We start from the raw sequence: 21498 nt of genomic DNA, 5'->3' as shown, positions 1-21498 counted from the left end.
AAGGGTAATTTTGAAAGCCATGAGGTGGGAGGGAAGGAAGTTGATAGGCTCTAAAGAGCCAAAGCGGAAAAGTGGATAATGATGATGTGATCGATTTTCCACTTGTTATAAGAAAAATACCGCTTCCTTTCCCCTATGGGGTATTCCAGAGGCCATATAGAGTCCTTAAGCGAGTTCCCTATTGGTAGGAGAAAATAACAGAGGCCAGCCGGAGAATATTGAGAAGCAAAGCAGCTCGTAAGCCTGATCTTTATTGAACTGTTGCAACAGGGTGCTCCCCTCACACACAGGAGGGAAGAGGAACCCAGAACATTGGTGTGCAAGCTCTTTTACAGACTTTTGAATTTGCCAACCCTGTAGCTCAAGACCATCCCCCAAAACTTCATACATAAATCACTAAAGGAGGCGGTCTACAGCAGAAATCCTATCTGCCAGGATACCTGATAATGGTCACTGATTGCTTTACCTGGGCAGCCTGGCCATTCCTTTTGAGATGCTAAATACTTACTTCCAGAATCCAGGTCACAGGCTCACCCTATTCATACACAATACACCCTTAAGACAGGATTTGTGAGCAAAGAGACCATGGGGAGCTTTTCCTTCTTCACAGCAGAGAATTTTTGAGGTGGCTGGAAGAGTCAAAATGGCTTCAGGATTGTTCTCTTCTACTATTTCAGACGTGGTTTATATACTTATGTTCATAAATCTACAAGGCAAATACATACATATGATTTATATATATGAGACCTTAGAATTCCTGTAACACATACAAATAGCTCAAAAGCGGCATTAGTTTGTCCAAAAAACACATCAACTTTGGGCAAAAAAAAGCAGCTCAGTAACTTTTGGCCTCTGTTCCGGGGGATGGAATGACTGCATCATAAAGGAAGGCTGCAGCATTTGGCACTGAATGACAGAAGTTCTTAAGACTATGCCTGATATGTAGAAAGTGACTAGAAGAAGTTCCCCTCTCTCCTATCAGCACAACTCACGGACACTGACAAGGCTGAATGTTGGAAGATTCAAGACGAATACAAGGAAGAAGTGTGCATGCACATGAAAGCTCATACCAATAACAAACTTAGTTGGTCTCTATAAGCTGCTACTGGAAGGAATTTTGTTTGTTTGTTTCGGATAAAAGGAAGTCCTTCATACAGGGCAGAATTAAACTCTGGAACTCCCTCCCACAAGATTGGGCAAATTCATGGAGGAGGAGAGGGCTATTATTATGTTCCCTGCCCCTCAGCTACAGTCCTTCCAAGGTTTCCAGAATTGTTTTTTTTTGCCTCGTATGCTTTTGAGGCAGTTGTTTCACCTTATTGCCTCCATGTAAGACAGGGAAGTGGGGGGCGCTGTGGGTTAAACCACAGAGCCTAGGGCTTGCCGATCAGAAGGTCGGCAGTTCGAATCCCCGCGATGGGGTGTTCTCCCGTCGCTCGGGCCCTGCTCCTGCCAACCTAGCAGTTCAAAAGCACGTCAAAGTGCAAGTAGATAAATAGGTACCGCTCCAGCGAGATGAGCGCCGCAACCCCAGAGTCGGTCATGACTGGACCTAATGGTCAAGGGTCCCTTTACCTTTACCTTACGTTTATTGCACTGTGTGATACATGCAAAAGAGCTTATATTTGCACCCCAAAGTGAACCCAATTATCCACAAACCAATTAAACACCTGGGAAAGAAAAATAAAGCCATGCTTGCACTTACTTGGTATGTTTTATTGCTTACATGTGGATTGCACAGTATTATCACAGTGTTCTTACATTTAGTCAAATGGCTCATTACAGAGTGCGCAGAATATATATCCAAGCATCAGTAAAATAGACAATTCGGTTGTTCTCTTGACCGTCCTCCGTTATAACAGCTTTCGTTTACACCTTAAATCTAAATTGCTATGAAATGCTAAACATTCTTTTACACGTCGTCAGCTGAAACGCCAAGGTGCAAGGTAGAAAACGAACAAACGCCAGCAGTGGCAAACATCTGAACAGCGCCAAACTGTTCCCACAAACACGGCTGGTCAAGCACATCGTGGCCTTTTGTGTCTTACACTCTCCAAAGTTCATTGACTTAAAGGAACCGTTACAAAATTAGCGATAGTTGTCTTAACCACCCGTCCCGTCTCAGTGACCAAGGCACTACAATGCCTAAGACACTGCTTTCCCAGGCCTGTACAATTCACAGTGGAATGAACATTTTGGACCCAGCATGGCATCTGTCCTGCATCTGCAGCTAGCCCAGCCTCAAAAGATCAATGCTCTTGCTTGCTTCTCCCCCTCCCCTGTTAAATGCTGAGAAAGAGCAACATTGCTTTGGGGAATGCAGACGCCCACTAGGCAACACACCAAAGGCAGGCAGGTGAAAACAACTCAGCTGAGGCTTCAAAGCAAATACGACATGAAGTGCACGGCATCTGTTACATGCAGAGCTGATGGGAGAAGCGGCTGGGTGTGTTTAGCACCACGGTCCACCGACTGCATGAGTGCAAATCAAAACAGCATTCTTTTATTTTTATATTTTATATATATATTGTACAAAAGCAGTCACGCGATAGGAAAAAAAGCAGCAGCGTGCATGATCTCAGTGTGCGCACTGACCTCAGATTAACTTTCGTCTTCGAATAAGACACCACTCTGATGACATCAGACGCCAAGACATCTTACCTTCCAAAACCAAAAAGTGGAAGCTAAGGGCGTCAAGAAAACGGCACCACGTCCTATGAGGGGCGCTGGCGCCTGTGGTCTGAGCAGGGCAGAAGGGCGGAGCAGCTGCAATCACAGGGGAATGCTGTGCGAAAGAGGCTGTTTCGTCATCCGCTAAGAGCTGTGATTGCGCTGTCAAACTGAAAAGAAGGGCTTGGTTACCAGCCTGAGCCCGGCGAGTGCTTCCCAAGACTGACAAACTAAAAAGGTGGGAGGGAGACCCAGCCCTCTCCTACTTCATTTTTTTTAAAAGCAAAACGAAAACAGAAGGCTGAGCATTTGGTACACTGTCAAGCTAACCTCTCTCCACACCCTCCCAATTTTATGCTCAACTGCTGATCTGGCCAAGCCCCAAGCTGATGTTTTCACACTGAGCGGCGCAATCGGGCAGCGCAGATGTCTTTCAGTTTTTTTCAACAAAACTGAAATTGTGAGTTGGACATAAGAAAAACTGGCCTGTTTCTTTTGTGATGGGTGTTAAGTGCTCCTCCCTGCATGCAGGGATACACAGGCCAAGGGAGTCAAATGTCTCACACTTTTTATCCTTGGAGGAAAACGTAGCAATGAAGTTAAAGCAGATGGAAGTTGTTGCATTTTTAAAATGCAACTACTTCTCATGGAGGGGAGGGGAAGCACACAATAAAAATTCTAACCTCTCCAGGAAGCTCCATCCATGCGTTTTTTTTTTCTCTTTCAGTTGACAAAATATCACTAAAAGGCTACCACTATACTACAGAGGGAAATATTTCAAGGAATAACCAGCTTCTCTTCTACAATTTCAAACAGAATTAGTTAAAAAACAAAAAAAACTATTTACCATTTGAAAATGCCCTTAATCTCTTACGCTATATACCAAATATATATATCTATGTATCTATTGTCTTGTTTAGGTACTCTAAAAGCAACACAGAAAAATACGTTTCCCCCAAAAAGCACAGGGCATGAACTAGACACATTTAAGACATCAAAGGTTTTGGTGCTTGTACAGAAAGAGGCATCTTTGCCACAGCAAGGCTTGTGATGTGGGAAATCACATGTGCAAAGAACCACAAGGAAGCATGGTACATTCAGATTTGCTGCTGTGATTGGAGAAGGGGCAAGGGGTCACCCCCCAGGCCTGTGGTTAAGTATTATGGGATTACGGCTAGCAACGTGTCTACCCAGCATTGCTTAAGCTGCTGAGGTTCTTGTGCTGAAAGAAGCTGAAGAGTAAACAAGCCAGCAAAGAGTTTGCCAATTAATCCTACGACATCGAGACAGTGCGGATGCCACAGACCCTGTAGCTCCTAGTCTAAAATTCTCCGAAACACAAAACGATTTGGCAAAAGAGACCGTATTACACTTGTAAACATATATTTTTTTACGCCGAAGAGAAAAAAAAAGAGTGTGTGAAATACTCTGAAAAAGAGAGATTTAACTTCAAGAGCAGAATGATCAGGGTAAGAAACCTGTGATGTGGGCACCAGCCCAATGGTCCCCAGTCCAGGGCTATGTCTGAAAGCTCTATTAAAATGTGACAGAGGGAAGAGGCAAGGCTGAGCTCAAAGTTCATCTGGAACTCTACACAACATGCTCTGAATGGTAAATAATGCCCAGCAGAGGCCAGAAGACTCTTTAATACACACAAAGATCTGGAAACTTCATCTCATAAACCGGAACCGATTGATAGTGGGTGTGTCCAGCCGTGATGGTCAGTGTCCCAGAGGGGCTGGGAGGAGGACTGCAAAGGAGACATTAAAAGAGGGTTAAGATCTCACAGCACGTTTTGTCTCGTCTCAGCAAAATAATAATAATAATAATAATAATAAAATAATAATAATAATAATAATAATAATAATAATAATAATAATAATAATAATAATAGAATCAGTTTAGTGGAGAACACAGCCTTCTCAGGACACCCTAGCCAACTTGTGACCACAAGAGAATGGCTCTCTTGTGAGATATTCTCCTTGCCTTCCTTACTTATTTTTGAATTGCCTATCCTGCCTTTCTGTCAAACTGATCCTCAAGGCAGCTAGCAATCCATAAAGCAATTCAACAAAGCAACACAACAGGACCGTAAGGGAACTGTGGCAAGACACAGACCCAAAGAACCCAACATGGACCCAATTAGCTCAAGACATTACACAAAAGCTGAGTGAACCAGATGAGTTTCAGGCCTGTTTCCTAAAGATCATAAAGAGAGAAGAAGGGATGGGGGCAAATCTCACTGGTCATGGTTTTTGTTTTAGTAGAGTAAATGAAAAGTGTGAATCTTCCATGTCAAGTCAGCTTGGCACTATAGGAGCCATTTTGTTAGATAGATAGATAGATAGATAGATAGATAGATAGATAGATAGATAGATAGATAGATAATTTTATACATATAAAACATAACCATTTCAAACGTTAAAATACAAGGTTCTTTTGAACCTTTGGACTTCCTTCTCTCCCTCCATGGATTCCATGTTTAAGTTTAAATTTGCTGCATCTTTTACCATTATCCATCTACAGTGGTACCTCCGGTTGCGAACAAGGTCCATTCTGGAGGTCTGACCACATCCCGAGGAATTTGCAACCGGAGGACCACTTCTGCGCATGGCGCAATTTAGCATTTCTGCGCATGCGCACAGAGCGTAGGGGGTTTCTGCACATGCACGCACGGCAAAACCCGGAAAAATACTTCTGGTTTTGCCGTGTTCGCATCCCTAGGTTTACGTATCCAGAGGGATACATAAGCAGAGCTACGACTGTATTATATTACCACAAACAATTCCACATTACAAGTGTCATTGCAAAAAGGTGGATGGTAGTCTCGCTTCTTTTGAATCTGTCCTCCTTATGGTTCTGTCCATACCCAGGGAGACTACCCCATTCATATCACCCAGTAGAATTATTTTCTGGTCCATAATGGTAGGAGCCATTTTCAACTGCAAGGAGCCCCAAGGCATACTGGGGCAGCCACTCCTCTGTTAACCCAGTTCCCCATGATGGGGAGGAGATGTCGATCGTGAGGTTCTGGGCTTCCCACATATCTCTGGCAGCGCAGTGCTCCTGCAGCAAGCCTGGCACCAGAGTAACATGACGAGTTGCCTAGGAGGACAGCACTGGCGTGTGCCAGCGAGTAAACAAATCAGGGGTCCCAATCATGGAGGCCCTCCCTTGCAGGAGCTGATTACCTGAGAAAGTGTAATAATAATAATAATAATAATAATAATAATAATAATAATAATAATAATAATAATTTATACCCCAGCCACTCTGGGCAGCTTTCAACAAAATATTAAAATAGTTATGCATCAAACATTAAAAGCTTCCCTAAACAGCCTTCAGTTGTCATTTAAAGATAAGATAGCTGCTTATTTCCTTGACATCTGCTGGGAGGGCGTTCCACAGGGCAGGCACCACCACAGAGAAGGCCCTCTGCCTGGTTCCCTGTAACTTGGCTTCTCGCAGTGAGGGAACTGCCAGAAGATTGGGGTGGAGACGCGCCTACTGGACCAAGGCCGTTTAGGGCTTTCAAGGTCAGCACCAACACTTTGAATTGTGCTCGGAAACGTACTGGGAGCCAATGTAGGTCTTTGAAGACCAGTGTTATGTGGTCTCAGCAGCCGCTCCCAGTCACCAGTCTAGCTGCCACATTCTGGATTAGTTGTGGTTTCCAGGTCACCTTCAAAGGTAGCCCCACATAGAGCGCATGGCACTAGTCCAAGCGGGAGATAACCAGAGCTTATGTAATGCTTATGGTAAGCTGCTGTGTGCCTGTGGCTTTATTTCCTTACCACTCAGAGAGAGGTCGGCACATCTGGCCACAGAAACACTATGCCCAACACTACCGGGTTGTCAGAACTGCCACTACCCCCCCCCCCCCCGTGACTCCAGGGTAGGACCTCCAGCTCCTGGCCATTTCCCTTACCGAATGGTGAGCTCCAAGATCTGAGCAAGCCGGTCGTGGAGGAGGTTTGCCTGTAGGGAGAAAACATACATTTATTGGAAAGTATTCCAAGGTGCAGTTCTATGCAGGAGTGTTGCACCATTTGCTTCCCTTTCCGGAGTCTGGGATTTTCCGGGGAGAAAACGGGGTTTTGTGTCATTCCAGGCCTCGGAGCCCAGGAAAGAGCTCAGGCAGACATACAAGCACTTGGCCAAGCAGGGGCCAAACTGTCTTGCAATGCGTTCATTGAACTTTTAATGGGGAGTTTGCTGGAGGACTCTTGAGAGTCCCATGGACTGCAAGAAGATCAAACCTCTCCATTCTGAAGGAAATCAGCCCTGAGTGCTCCCTGGAAGGACAGATCCTGAAGCTGAGGCTCCAATACTTTGGCCACCTCAGGAGAAGAGAAGACTCCCTGGAAATGACCCTGATGTTGGGAAAGATGGAGGGCACAAGGAGAAGGGGACGACAGAGGATGAGATGGTGGGACAGTGTTCTCGAAGCTACCAGCATGAGATTGACCAAACTGCGGGAGGCAGTGGAAGACAGGAGGGCCTGGCGTGCTCTGGTCCAGGGGGTCACGAGGAGGCGGACACCACTAAACAACTCAACAACAACAACAACAACTGCCCTCTGGATGCAGTTTAGCCAGCCAGAAAGGAAACCAGCGTAGAGCCCCAGCCTGCCGTCATGTACTGCAGGCCACAAATTCTCTTGCAGGGACCAGGCACCCTGTTCCAATGACAGGTGAGATGGTGCAGAGTGGATTTTGGTCCAGGCCACCTCTCAAAGCCCTCCTCCCCCAGATCTTACAGCATCACAGAAAAGCCTGGTGTCAGGGACTGGACTGAGGAGGAATGGTGGGGGCCGCTGCCCTCTCTGCCTGAACCTTCCTGAGAAGAGGCGGACAGTATAGATTTAGAGCAGTGGTTTGCAGAAGGTCATAGTTCTGAGGCTGCAGAGGGGAGAAGCTGGGAAATATTGGGAGAGCAGCAGGAAGAAGAAGCACCAGGGAGAGACAGTTGACAGACTCAGGGTCTTTAGAAAGTATTCCTACCTGTCCCCAAGGACCCAGCATGCATTGAGGGTAGTAGAACAGAAAGCTCAAGAAGCAGAAAGACTTTAACGTTTGATTTTTTTTATCATGTTTTAATGTTCTGTTGGGAGCCGGCCCAGAGTGGCTGGGGAAACCCAGCCAGATGGGCAGGGTATAAATAATAAATTTATTATTATTATTAATGAACTCTTAATGAAAGAGTTCTCCTGCTGCTGTTTTCTGCAGATGCGCTAGAGGCGGTGAAGAAGGCCCTCGTCGCCGTCGCCACTTGGTAGGCTCGACATTGAGCTCTAACCCGTGTTCGGTCAGATTCAGAATGGGTTTTCTGCCACAAGCGTTCTAGCTGTCTCAGCGATTGTTTCATCGCCCTCAGCTCCACAGAAAACCCACAGGGCTGTCCGGACTCCATGCAATCGGAGAGGGCACTTTGGAGCCAGACAGTCAATAGCCTTGGTTAACTCCGCATTCCAACGGGTCACCAGGGAATCAGCTGAAAGGCCATCAACATGGGATAAAGCATCCCCTACCACTCTCTGGAAACCATTTGGTTTCCAGCCGGCACAGGGATGACGTAGAATAGGAGGGACTAAGAGGGTGGGACTTTACTTGCAGCAATGCCATTATCTAAGAGAGACCACATTCCTTCTTCTCTCTCTGTGAATATTGAATAAACCACTTGGTAAGAACTCTTCTTGTTTATCTGCTTCTTGGCTGCCCCCGTGGGAGGGATCAGATTCCCTGAAGCCTGACACCTGGTGTAATAGCCAAGGTCATCTAGCAGATTTTAGGCAGGAAGTCTGTCCCAAGCCCTTTACTCCTAAAAGGTTGTCGTACTCCAAGACAATCCTCTTGCTCCTCTTCTACAGATTTCCTTACAGCTCACACAGCGAGATCCAGACCCCTGGGCTCACCTTGGTTTCACACTGGGCTGCAATCTCTTCAAAGGGAGCTTTCTGGAACTTTTCAATCACCAGGCGCCTCTTCTCCTTCTCTTGCTCTTCAAGACCAGTGTTATCTTTGGCAAGGGAAAGAAAAAGAGAGAAAGAAATGGAGTAACTGCCAGAGACTCTTTAGGCAAGACTGGCACAACACACAAGCAATTATTGTTGTTTATTAAATTTGTATACCGCCCTTCCTTGGGACGCGGGTGGCACTGTGAGTTAAACCACAGAGCCTAGGACTTGCCCATCATATACGCACCAGTCCTAAGTCTCTTCCACCTGCCTCTCCTCATCTCCCCCACCCTTTGTCTTTCTTTTAAAGTAAAATAAGCACCAAGATAAAAGGGACGTGGGTGGCTCTGTGGGTTAAACCACACAGCCTAGGACTTGCCAATCAGAAGGTTGGCGGTTCGAATCCCCGTGACGGGGTGAGCTCCCATTGCTCGGTCCCTGCTCCTGCCAACCTAGCAGTTCAAAAGCATGTCAAAGTGCAAGTAGATAAATAGGTACCGCTCCAGCGGGAAGGTAAACGGCGTTTCCGTGCGCTGCTCTGGTTTGCCAGAAGCGGCTTAGTCATGCTGGCCACATGACCTGGAAGCTGTATGCTGGCTCCCTCGGCCAGTAAAGCGAGATGAGCGCTGCAACCCCAGAGTCGGCCACGACTGGACCTAATGGTCAGGGGTCCCTTTACCTTTATACCGCCCTTCATCCAAAGATCTCAAGGTGGTTCACAACAGGAAAATATGTACAAAATACATAGCAATCCAGCTGAGCAGAGCCCATGAGGGATTCCTGAACCTTCCCGTTCTCCTGCTTGACTAGGACTGCAAAACCAGGGCTTCTGCCAAGCACTTGCTGGGCCACAGTGTGTGGCGAGTCATGGGCTGCATTTGACAGGGTGGGCAACAAACTGTGCAGGCTTCCTTCAGGGGTAAGCTTATCAGCACCTGCCAAAAGGCTTTTGTCACTCAAGTTCAATTCCGTGAGAGATTCTTCTCTTAAGCTCAGGGGACACCTAGAATTCCATCCTACGCACTTCATGCTCTTGGAATAAATTTTGGGGTTTTGAGGCACTTGCATGCATGTATTTACTAGGAAAGTTTTAAGTAAAGAGGTTTATTATAAGAGATGAAAGTGGGCCAAGTCAGAATCTAAGACATTGGTCTTTCCAAAGCGATTTCATACTGTCTTATTTCACAAAACCCAACAAGGTTGCCTAGTGAAGCTGAAGGTTCAGGACAGGCATGACCGCCTTGGCAGCTCAGTCGGTAGAGCAAGAGACTCTCCAGCTTAGGGTTGAGAGTTCAAGTCCCGTGTTGGGGCAAAAAGATTCCTGCATTGCAGAGGTTTCAACTAGATGACCCTGGTAAAGGTAAAGGGACCCCTGGCCATTAGGTCCAGTCGTGGCCGACTCGGGGGTTGCAGCGCTCATCTCGCTTTATTGGCCGAGGGAGCTGGTGTACAGCTTCCGGGTCATGTGGCCAGCATGACTAAGCCACTTCTGGCGAACCAGAGCAGCGCATGGAAACACCGTTTACCTTCCCGCCGGAGCTGTACCTATTTATCTACTTGCACTTCATGCTTTCGAACTGCTAGGTTGGCAGGAGCAGGGACTTAGCAACGGGAGCTCACCCTGTTGCGGGGATTCGAACCACTGACCTTCTTATCGGCAAGTCCTAGGTTCTGTGGTTTCACCCACAGCGCCACCCGCGTCCCTAGATGACCCTGGTTGTCCCCTATAATTCTATGATTCTAAAAGAAAGTACTTCTTCACCCAGCATGGGGTGGCTGCCAGCATATACTAGCTCCAGTCTCAGAGGCACTATGTCTCTGAATGCTGGTTCTGGGTGACATGAGTGGGGAGATCTCTGCTGGGCTAAGGTCTGTGGGACACAATATGCTGCACCAGAGAGATCCTTGGTCTCATCTAGCAGGACTCTCCTTATGGTATCAAATGTGTAACGATATTTTCACACCTTCACGTTGCCTGACATGGTTCGACAGGAATCTCTGATAACACCAAAAGCACTCAAGTAATTGCAGCAGGCGGCTGTTGCAATCAGAGAATCTTCCTTACAAAATGCTGGACGAAGATCTTTTCTTAATTTCAAATCATAGGCTGTCTGGTAAGGGCCAATGCCTGCTGGAGGGGAATGCAGGGAGAAAGCTAGCTTCACAGGGAACTGAGGGCAATCTCACCTATAGCTTTCTTCAGTGCTTCAAAAGTAATTTCCTCCATGTTAACCTGGAGAAAAGATCAGATATTTGTTTAAACCACATAAGCAACTGAACCATTTGGGGGTGGGGGATGCAATTCTTTGTTCTTATTTACTTGTGACTGTCTGCAAAATTTGGAACAGATCAGCTTGTTTATAGGTAGTCATTATTTGGTGGCAATTCTGGGTGTTGGGGGGGGGATGACAGAGAATAGGAAGTTGAGCAGCTGAGATTAAAAATTAAAAACTGGACATCACCAGAACAAGAATTTTACTTGTCAGGGGTCTAAAATTCTGAAGTAGAGGATTGTTCAAACAGTTGTGAGGCCAAAGAAATTAAATGTAAGAATGACACCAACCACAGAACATTTGCATTGTCAACATAGCCTCAGGAGCAAGACTCTAAATCACAGACAGCACAAAGTTATTCTGCCCTCTCTCTAAAATGAGAGAAGCAAGGGAGAAGTTCCTTTAAGACTCATCGCACGACCTGACAGAGAATAAACTCACCTTGTCTTCTGTGCCATTGCCAGGGAGGATGTCCACTTGAATAGATACAGTATCCACAATACTTTTCCTTCGGGACAGCCGGTCTTCATCTGCAGACATGGACAACCCAAAATAAAATTTAGAAAGAGCCTTTATTTCGTTGTGGAGGAGGAGGAAGGGCCCCTTCTGAGACAGTAGCCAACTAAGTTCTACTGAGAGTACTCATTAAAATAAATGGACCTACTTTAGCTAAATCCATTCATTTCAATGGGTCAACTCTGGGCAGGACTAACATTGAAGACAACCCTTTGAGCTTACTGACTTCTTCGCCATTTTCTACATTCTGACAAAGCTAACATGTAGTTTTATTTAGTGACCATTTAGTGGCAGTTACAGTGCATCTTAGGGTCAAGTTTTCAAATAATTTGAGTGGCAGTCACAGATGTGACGGATGGCTGGGACAGGCTGGTGGTCACAAGAGGCCAAAGAGTTACTGCTCTGGCCTGCATGGCATCCTACAGGGAACCAGGCAGAGGGCCTTCTCGGTGGTGGCACCTGCCCTGTGGAACGCCCTCCCATCAGATGTCAAGGAAATAAACAACTATCTAACTTTTATAAGACATATGAAGGGAGCCCTGTTTAGGGAAGTTTTTAATGTTTGATCTTTTATTGTGTTTTTAATGTTCTGTTGGGAGCCACCCAGAGTGGCTGGGGAAACCCAGCCAGATGGGCAGGGGATAAATAATAAATTTATTATTATTGTTGTTGTTTTATTGCATTTCTATTGCACCTTTTCCTCCAAAGAGCTCCAGGTGGCATGTAAATGGTTCTCCCCCTCCTCATTTAATCCTCACGGTAACCCTGTGAGGTAGGTTGGGCTAAGAGGCAGTGATTGACCCCAAAGGCCACCCAGTGAGTTTCACGGCTGAGTGGGGATTCGAACCCTGGCCTCCCAGGTCCTAGTCCGGCACTTCTGCGCCACACTGGCTCCTCATGGCATTATCCCACAAGTGGATGGCAGCCTTGCAGTAGATGTAACTTCATATTTATTAACTATCACTTTGAAAAGAGAAGGCAGTGCCCCAGGTGTCAAGGAAGGGCTGGAAGGAGAAGGTCCCAGGCATCTCCGGGTAAAGTTAGGGGGGGAAACCTGCCTGAAACCCTGGAGAGCTGCTGCCAGTCGGTTTAGGGACACTTAGTCTTATGGACCATAGATCTGACTCTGTGCAACACTCTGTGATCGTTAGATTGTGAAAACCTCCAGAACCAAAAAAACAAACAAACCACATTTACTCCTCCAGAAATCAGAGCTCTGCCTGCACCCCTAACTGATGCTCATGGCAAGAGGCAGGTGACCAGCCGGACGTGAGACACAAGCACGATGAACGAGCAGGCGCCACAATCAGAACCGCGCAACCGCTCACCTGTCACCTGGGGCACGTAAGGCACAGAGAGCCTCTCCACGCTGTATCCGCTGCCGCCCAAGGATTCCGCAATCTTGTGAGTCAGGAAAAACAAGTTCTTGTCGTCCTTGTCTAAGGCTTTGGGGAGACTGTCGAGAGCAAAAGTGCAGGAGTTCAGGCAAGAAATTAAGAAGGCGCAAGTGGGATGTGGAGCTCAGGGGGTCGGAAGGAGGGGAACGCTCAGAGTGCCAGCCAGCCAGCCATGCCCTCCTCCAACTAACCCCATTCCTCTCTTCACAATATTCCGTCCCTTCCCCCTCCAATCAATCAACATTGTCATAAACAAATTTAACAAATTTGTCATAAGCAAATTTTAAACCACTTCACACTGTATGCTTTCCAAGCTATCACTTCATTTGAATGTAGCAAGAGAGAAGAAATGAATTAGGAAACCACTCAAGGAAGCCCTGTTTAGGGAAGTTTTTAATGTTTGATGTTCTATTCTGCTTTTAATTCTGTTGGGAGCCGCCCAGAGTTGCTGGGGAAACCCAGCCAGATGGGCAGGGTATAAATTAATTATTATTATTATTATTATTATTATTATTATTATTATTATTATTACTACTACTACTACTACTTCTTCTTCTACTACTACTACTACTCAGGCACTGGAAACAGCAAATTAACATGGAGACTCAGTGTTCACTTTAGGTATTAAATTTCCCCCATCTTGTTGCAAAAGTCAACCAACTGGCCACAATGCAAAATTTCCACTACTAACAAAACATGCAACACCTACCTGCACTTGTCTCTGAATATGGTTTCTGGCAAAAAGTACGGTGCTTCCACAGTTCTGGTTTCAATGACCTAAAAAGCACCAAAAAATAAAATTAAGCCATCCACAGAACAGAACAAAATTTGAATTGCAGAAGCAGATTCTCTCTGCAGGGAGATCATGAACAGTTCACAAAAATCTGATTTTGCTGGATGCACTGGAAGACTCACAGGTTACAGGACCATCAACAAGCAGGATCATGATCCTTCAGGGGGAAGAAAAATCATCAAACATGCAAATTTGTCAAGGTTCAATTTTCAATTTGCACGTTGAACAGCTTGATGGCCTTTCTTCCCTGTGAAAGATTTAAAAGGAGGTTTGATCAGGTGGGAATCTAAAGAGAAAGACAGAAAGGTCCTGAGGTGTCTGCTGACAGTAAGGGGGAAAATTGTTTTCCAGTGTTGCAAGAGACTAAGGGAGCAGGCAAGCCTCTAATGTGATTCATCACTTGATGGGGCGAACTCTCTTACAGAGCTTTATGCAGTATTATGAAGGGGCTGCATTATGCAGCAAGCATTATTAATATTCGTTCATTCAAAATATCTATATACAGTGGTACCTTGGGTTACATACAATTCAGGTTACATACGCTTCAGGTTACAGACTCCACTAACCCAGAAATAGTACCTCAGGTTAAGAACTTTGCTTCAGGATGAGAACAGAAATCGTGCAGCGGCGGCACAGCGGTGGCAGCAGGAGGCCCTATTAGCTAAAGTGGTGCTTCAGGTTAAGAACAATTTCAGGTTAAGAACAGACCTCCAGAACGAATTAAGTTCTTAACCTGAGGTACCTCTGTACTTCCTGTCCATCAGATTAATTCCAGGGAAGCTCACACAATTAAAACTCCAAAGAACAAGAAAAGACACATTTTCTGCTGCCCCTTTCTCCCAGAAACAAGACGGCCCCCAAGATCACGGAAACTGGTCACCCCTGGGTAGGAAGACGGAAGGAAGGCACAACTGCGTACCTTGCTGATGTGCTGGCAGAAGGCAGGCACTGCGATCATCTGACTCAGGAAGTTGAGGTACGCGGCGACCAGCGCCATGATGCTGCAGCGGTGAGACATTGGCAGGTTATCCTCGTTCAGGATGGCAGTATCCTTTAAGGTGGGGGGAAGGAGAGGGAGAACATTGAAAGGCACCGACACACCTGCTTAAAGACATTTCTGGATCATGCACAACTCGTGTTTCCAGCCAAAGTACACCCCCCTGGAATTTTTGAAGACATCTGAAGTCAGCCCTGTTCAGGGAAGTTTTTAATGTGTGACGTTTTAATGTATTTTTAATCTTTGTTGGAAGCCGCCCAGAGTGGCTGGAGAAACCCAGCCAGATGGGCAGGGTACAAATAATAATTATAACCCACCCATCTGGCTGGGTTTATTATTTGTACCCTGCCCATCTGGCTGGTAAATTTATTATTATTATTATTATTATTATTATTATTATTATTATTATTATTATTATTATTACAGTGGTACCTCGGGTTACATACGCTTCAGGTTACGTACGCTTCAGGTTACAGACTCTGCTAACCCAGAAATAGTGCTTCAGGTTAAGAACTTTGCTTCAGGATGAGAACAGAAATCGCATGCTCCGGCGGTGTGGCGGCAGCAGGAGGCCCCATTAGCTAAAGTGGTGCTTCAGGTTAAGAACAGTTTCAGGTTAAGTACAGACCTCCGGAACGAATTAAGTATTTAACCTGAGGTACCACTGTATTATTATTATTATTATTATTATTATTATTATTATTATTATTATTATTATTATCTCTTCCTGCTGCACATACCTGCAAGGCAATGGCCAGGCGGATGAGGTCAGTCACCACCTCTTCGTTGGCGAGTTCGATCGTTATCAGAGCAAGAGACGTGTAGAGCAGCTCAAAGTTCTTATGCACGTTGTCGACTTCTTTGCAGCCCATGTAAACATGCCTGTACAGCTGCTGGCCGTGCTGCGAAGGAGAGGGAAATCTCAGGAAACGCAGCAGGTAGAGAGGATTTTTCGAAGGTAAGAGCAAATCAGTGGAGAATGACATGCTTTAAGGGATGCAGAAGGAACTCAGCAAAGGAAAAGATTCCTACTTCTTGCAATTACCTTCTTCATGAAGCTCACATCTTGCCGCGAAATTTTGTCTCGCTTTATCTTCAGATCAGACACATCAGGTATTATTCTAGATATGGAACAAATGCACAATTCTTAATTTAAAAAACCCTAAACATATTACAATCATTGTGTGATGAGAGGAAGATGCAAGTTATAATTACCCCCATCTTTTCCAAGTTTGTGTTCAATTCTAGAGAATTCACAATTTATCATAATCAACTTATTATTTCCATCTTTTACCCGCTCTGAACCATAAGGACCCAGGACGGGTTACAGCAAATTAAATTTTAATATTAAATACAGTTTAAAACAAATTATAGTCACAGGAATAGGGTGGGTCATGAACAACTCTGGTCATCTCTCTTTTGTCACATACTCAAGTGTTCATTTTTAAAAATACCTATATGAAAAATTCTGGCACAACTGCAGAATTTGTCCTCTTCAAAGGAAGAAGACGGAAGAAACTATGTTTACCAAAAGCAATACAGAATAGAAAACAGATTGCTAGTACAACATGATGCTTAGTGAGATTGCATGCATTTATGTTGCTGTCATTTATTATTATTATTATTATTATTATTATTATTATTATTATTATTATTATCAGTCCCCTTAAACCAAAAATGTCTCAAAGTGAGTTATAATTCAAAAACAAAAATGCACAGAAGTTAAAACAAAGAACCACAAAAGTACTCATATAATTACTGGAAAAGTTAGAAACATCACATAAGCATAATCACCATAAAGTTAGCCAGCTGAAAAATGCTCCAAGAGAAGAGCTGAAGTATCAACACACAATAGCCTGAGCAAAAACAAAAGTCTTTGCAAGGAGCTGAAAATATGTTAATTGCAAATGCCTGTCAAGTTCCCCTGGGGAAGCACTACTGAAATGCCCCTCTTGTTGTGACTCTCCATATTTTTTCTGGAAGGAGCACAAGAGAAAGTGAGGCAGTGGGAACCCCCTGTTAGGTCTAACACCTAATTAAAAGAACTCTTAACTGATTAACTGTGTAAGCATCAGCTGATGATTTGATTAAATCTGAACACATCTGCATATGAGAAGGAACAAGTTCTAAAGGCAATTACTTGCCTTCTGATGATACATGCAAACAGGGAAATAACTCTCAAGGTAGGATTTGCAATCTCAGAGGCACCTTTTTGTCAAAATACTGCAGCCCTAGTTTATATACAGCAAAAGCATTTCACAGGTTAACTTTGAGGCAACTGCACCGATCATCACCGCATTTTCCTGAGGCTGTTTAACGCAAAGGGGCATTTTTGTCCTACCTTATTCCCCTGAGCTTTGCTCTGTTGTCATGCCGGTCAATAAGATTGTGTAGTATTTCTAGAACGAGCTGCCGGAGCTCGCTGTCTTCCGTGAGCGAAGAGGACAGCAGGGGATCCAGGAACGGGGCTGAGAGAACAGTCATGATGCTTTTGGCATTGTACCCCGAGGTGACCTGCCAAGGGGTTCAAGACACAGCAAGTGTTACTGACGCAGTTCTTGCTCATCCACAATATTCAGAATGGCAGCAGCAGTTCATATATACCTAAGCAGTTTGCACAGTGAATCCAGATACCTAAGGCTGGATCATATTTTGCTGTTTACACATAGCATGACTTTTGATGCAATTACACTGTTTGGCTTTTTTCAGTTGTTTTGTTAATGGTGTTTTATAGATTGCAATTGCTTTACTGATTATTTACTAATTATTCAATGTTTTTCTATTATGTTATTGTTATTTATTGCTTGCGAGCTGCTTTGTGATTCATGCGAACGAAAAGCGGCATAGAAATATAATCCATCAATCCGTCAATCAACAGCAGGGAAGATGGCTAACCTGCGACACTCTTGCAACTGTTCTTGGATTCCTGTTCCCAACAGCTCCATCTAGCGTGGCCCACGGTCAGGGATGAGATCTGGGCTCCAACAAGAGCAGAAGGCCCACAGGGGAGCTGCCTTTACGGAAGAGTATGGGAGCACAACTAGCAGGTGGCTTCTCGCCACCTGTTCAACGCCATGCATGACCTGTAAATCTGCCCTGTGTGACCCAGCCCTCCGTTTTGGTGACTGGCTGTGTGGACACGCTTCCTCATGTGGGCCCCACAAGAGGGTGAATTTAGCTGTGGGTCAGTTGGTGGGAGAGATTCCTTCTTACCTAAAAAGGTAAAGGACCCCTGACAGTTCAGTTTGGTCCAGTCCAGTCACAGACGACTCTGGGGTTGCGGCGCTCATCTCGCTTTACAGGCCGAGGGAGCCAGCGTTTGTCCGCAGACAGTTTTTCCGGGTCATGTGGCCAGCATGACTAAGCCACTTCTGGCGAACCAGAGCAGCGCACAGAAACGCCATTTACCTTCCCGCCAGAGTGGTACCTATTTATCTACCTGCACTTTGACATGCTTTCAAACTGCTAGGTTGGCAGGAGCAGGGACCAAGCAACAGGAGCTCACCCCGTTGCGGAGATTTGAACCGCCGACCTTCCGATCGGCAAGCCCAATAGGCTCAGTGGTTTAGACCACAGCGCCACCTGCCGTTTTTAGGACCCACCTCATTTTAAAGTTGTTTTTAATGTTGCATTTCGGTACTGCAACCCACCCTGGGACTTCTGGGTGAAGGGCGGGTAATAGATAAATAATAAAAACAAGAGTTCTCACCCACAGCTGAAATGAAATCGAAATATTTTAACTTATCCATGCATCTTACTCCATGACAAAAGCCTAGAGACTGTGTGTCCCACTGAAAACAGACACATCTCTCTCTCTCTCTCTCTCTCTCTCTCTCTCACACACACACACACACACACTCTCTCTCTCTCTCTCTCTCTCTCTCTCTCTCTCACACACACACACACACACACACCATACTCCTCTGCGGAGCCACTATCAGACTTACCATAAGCAAAGACCGCAGCAACATGATCTGAATCCTCCTGGTTCCCAAATCCCTGGAGGGGAGCAGAAAAGAGCTGCACTTTAGATCAATATGGCTCCATGATCCAGTTCACTCACTAGAGCTGTGCATGTTTTGAGTGCAAGCTGCACTTCTGCTGTTGTTTCCAGCCAGAGCCACGACCGGCTACTTAGTTTGGGCAAGTCCCCAGCGCTCTGTGGCAAACACCCTACCAGACCCATCTCTCATGCAACACACGCCACACCCAGATGCGTACAGAACAGACTGGCAAAGAACACTGAGAGCAGCAATGTTTTTTGTAATTCTCTGCCAGATGGCATTCCAGGAGTCAACTCTAAGAGAGGAGAGGCATGTCACAGACGCCTTCTGCTTACATTCCAGCTAAGTTCATTACGGCAGGTGTAATATCCCATTTTTAATCTCTTGCTATGATTCACTACTGGCAACCACTTCCTGCCCACTGATACCTGGAGTGACAGAACGCCCTGAAGGGCCATTCCTGCCATACTAGCGCTGAGATACACACGGACCACCTGATAAGTCACATGTGCAAACTCAGGGCTGCTGCTGACACATGCCGTGGGAAGGAGTCAGAAAATGACCAGGGGCAACAAGTAAGGGCAAGAATGACTTATAGGCATGCATCTTGCAAACTCCTTCACCATTCCTGCATGACTGTTCTGGTTCTTGGGGCAATTCTGCAGGAAGCCTGTTGGGAAAGGCAGGACCAGAGACAATCCTCAGTGAACTAAGACCTCCTGGGCTTGTGAGCCATGCTCACCCGATTCTGTCACCCTCAGATCACCTCCTCTCTTAAGCAATCTCACACATTCTCCTTCTGCAGGCAGCCACCCCTGGAGTCTGGAGCTCCCAGACCTGTTGGCTACGCAGTGCCACCTCTCTCCCTGCTTTCCGAATTATTTTTTCCTGGGAGGCCTTTGGATCAACCGTAATCCTCATTCCCAAACCTGAATACTTAGTATGTGCATACTGGGGAAAACGATCAATTGCAGATGCTTAATTGTTTTTTTATTTATAGCTAATCGTATCCCTAAGGGTTCACCAAGGGATCATCTTCCCTCAAAGCCAGTGGAATTGCAAAGACAGCAGGAAGCGCAAAAGGCAGGCCACAGTTTTAAGAGCATCAGCTCTGCCACCAGAGTTCTGGAACAGGCAAGAGGGAAAGTACAAACCCCAACTGGCTGGTGTCCACAGTCTGAGATGCTGACCCAAACACAGGGACCTTCCCCATAACGAACATCATTATTTCGGAGCGCTGGTAATCTGGGAGGTTGCTGCCAAAGAAACCTACGGAACGGAAAAGGGAAGGATGAGGCAACGCTGGGCCATCTGTTCATAAAACAGAGAAGGCCTGAGAATTCAAGAGAGTCCACATCACTGTCTTCCTCCCACCAGATCTTCTGAAATAACGGCTGCCTTGTGTTAACAAATCTGAGTCACTCGTCTGGTTTGGACAATCTCCCCCAGTTTATGAAGCTGGGAATGAGAGTCTGGCCCAAGCATTCCTCCCCTCCCATGTGGGCTTCAGAGCACTTCATTCCAGTGTCCCCTGATGTCCAAACTGAGAAATTCTGCTTTAAATGTTAGTTAATCTTGACATTAAGACAGTCATTAGGCCTGCGTTTCCTGGTTTGGATGTAACAGGCAGCTCTGGCTTTAAAAACCCAGAAATGAAGCGTTGAAGCCAGCGCACGGCTGGGAAGGAGGAGAGGAGCTGGTTTAATAAGCTGAGAAATATCACCCAGACCAGGCCAGCTCCCCTTGTGGTTTTCTTCTGAGAGGTCTCTTAGAAAGGCTAGGTTTATTCTGAGCCTCACAAATGTCTGTTATTCCCAAGGTGAAATGACCCAATTTCTCGAAACAGAACAGAAGCACTGAACTGCGTCCCATCTTGGTAGAAAGTTCTTCTAAGCACTTTGCAAGATGAAACCAGTGTGGTGACTGGTGTCAAAGCTACAGTCCTTGTGGTGAGGACCTGGGTTCAAAAGCTCAGCTCCATTATGAAGCTCCCCCCCCAAAAAAAAATGCAACATAGGATTTCAATTTTTTGCTAACATACACCCACCTAAGGGGGAATTATCTGACTGACTCACCAATAGTTTGAATGATGGCATTCTGGACGATCTTTTCATCGCTCTCTTTTGTGCGGCTGTTGAGGCTACCTTTGCCATCAGAGTCTTGGCCCAGTTCAAAATCCACACTCAAGCTCAGGTGCTTCAGCAGCGTGTTAAACACCTCGAGGACAGTCGGGCCTGTGCAAAAGACGACAAACACATCAACCGGAATCTCGTTTTTCAAGGACAGGGAACTTTCACAAAATTGGAAGTCAGAAGCTATTTACTTATTTTCCAAATATCCAAGGGCAGTTAACAATAAAATAACCATGAATAATATAATAAAAACTGAGGAATACATAAAGTCCATATACAGAACATGATGATGATGATACCCCGCCGACTCTTGGTTGCTTCCAGCTCAATATAAGAACTGTATGACAGGCTCCCAAACATCAGGTAAATGTTTTGATATTTTCCCCGACATCAATATCTATGTGCAGCTTCCCTACCAGGGTATAGAATCATAGAGTTGGAAGGGACCCTGAAGGTTGGACTAGATTCCTGCAATGCAGGCATATCAATGAAAGTATCCATGACAGTATATAGTCATACCTTGGGTTACAGACGCTTCGGGTTGCACAATTTCAGGTTGCGCACCACGCCAAACCCGGAAGTACCGGCACGGGTTACTTCGGGGTTTCGGCACTTGCACATGCGCAGAAGCACTAAATCGTGCTTTGTGCATGTGCATAAGCGCCGAATTTCAATCCGCGCATGCACAGACGTAGTGCTGAGAGTTGTGGATGCTGCGGGTTGCAAACGTGCTTCCCGCACAGATCACGTTCGCAACCCG

General features: G+C 45.6%; 1 protein-coding gene across 4 annotated transcripts in view; it reads right to left on the bottom strand.

The window, feature by feature from the left end:
• Positions 1–1695: 1695 nt before the first annotated feature.
• LOC308592758 (protein EFR3 homolog A) overlaps positions 1696–21498 on the bottom strand; it is a 57521-nt gene continuing 37718 nt past the window's right edge. For all 4 annotated transcript variants that reach the window (XM_081204501.1, XM_081204500.1, XM_081204502.1 and 1 more), the window contains 14 exons: positions 20682–20840; positions 19761–19875; positions 18550–18601; positions 16944–17116; positions 15648–15723; positions 15343–15504; positions 14525–14656; positions 13522–13589; positions 12744–12871; positions 11341–11429; positions 10814–10859; positions 8585–8688; positions 6599–6648; positions 1696–4420 (listed from right to left, as the gene is read on the bottom strand). In XM_081204501.1, coding sequence (XP_081060627.1) covers positions 4315–4420; positions 6599–6648; positions 8585–8688; positions 10814–10859; positions 11341–11429; positions 12744–12871; positions 13522–13589; positions 14525–14656; positions 15343–15504; positions 15648–15723; positions 16944–17116; positions 18550–18601; positions 19761–19875; positions 20682–20840 — 1460 coding nt within the window. In that variant the 3' untranslated portion in view covers positions 1696–4314. The remainder of the gene's footprint in view (positions 4421–6598; positions 6649–8584; positions 8689–10813; positions 10860–11340; positions 11430–12743; positions 12872–13521; positions 13590–14524; positions 14657–15342; positions 15505–15647; positions 15724–16943; positions 17117–18549; positions 18602–19760; positions 19876–20681; positions 20841–21498) is intronic.

The sequence above is a fragment of the Podarcis bocagei genome (assembly GCF_964188305.1).
Source record: "Podarcis bocagei genome assembly, chromosome: 8".
NCBI classification, from domain to species: domain Eukaryota; kingdom Metazoa; phylum Chordata; class Lepidosauria; order Squamata; family Lacertidae; genus Podarcis; species Podarcis bocagei.
The sequence above is the reverse complement of the archived record's forward strand: the minus strand, read 5'-3'. Positions and strand labels throughout refer to the sequence as shown.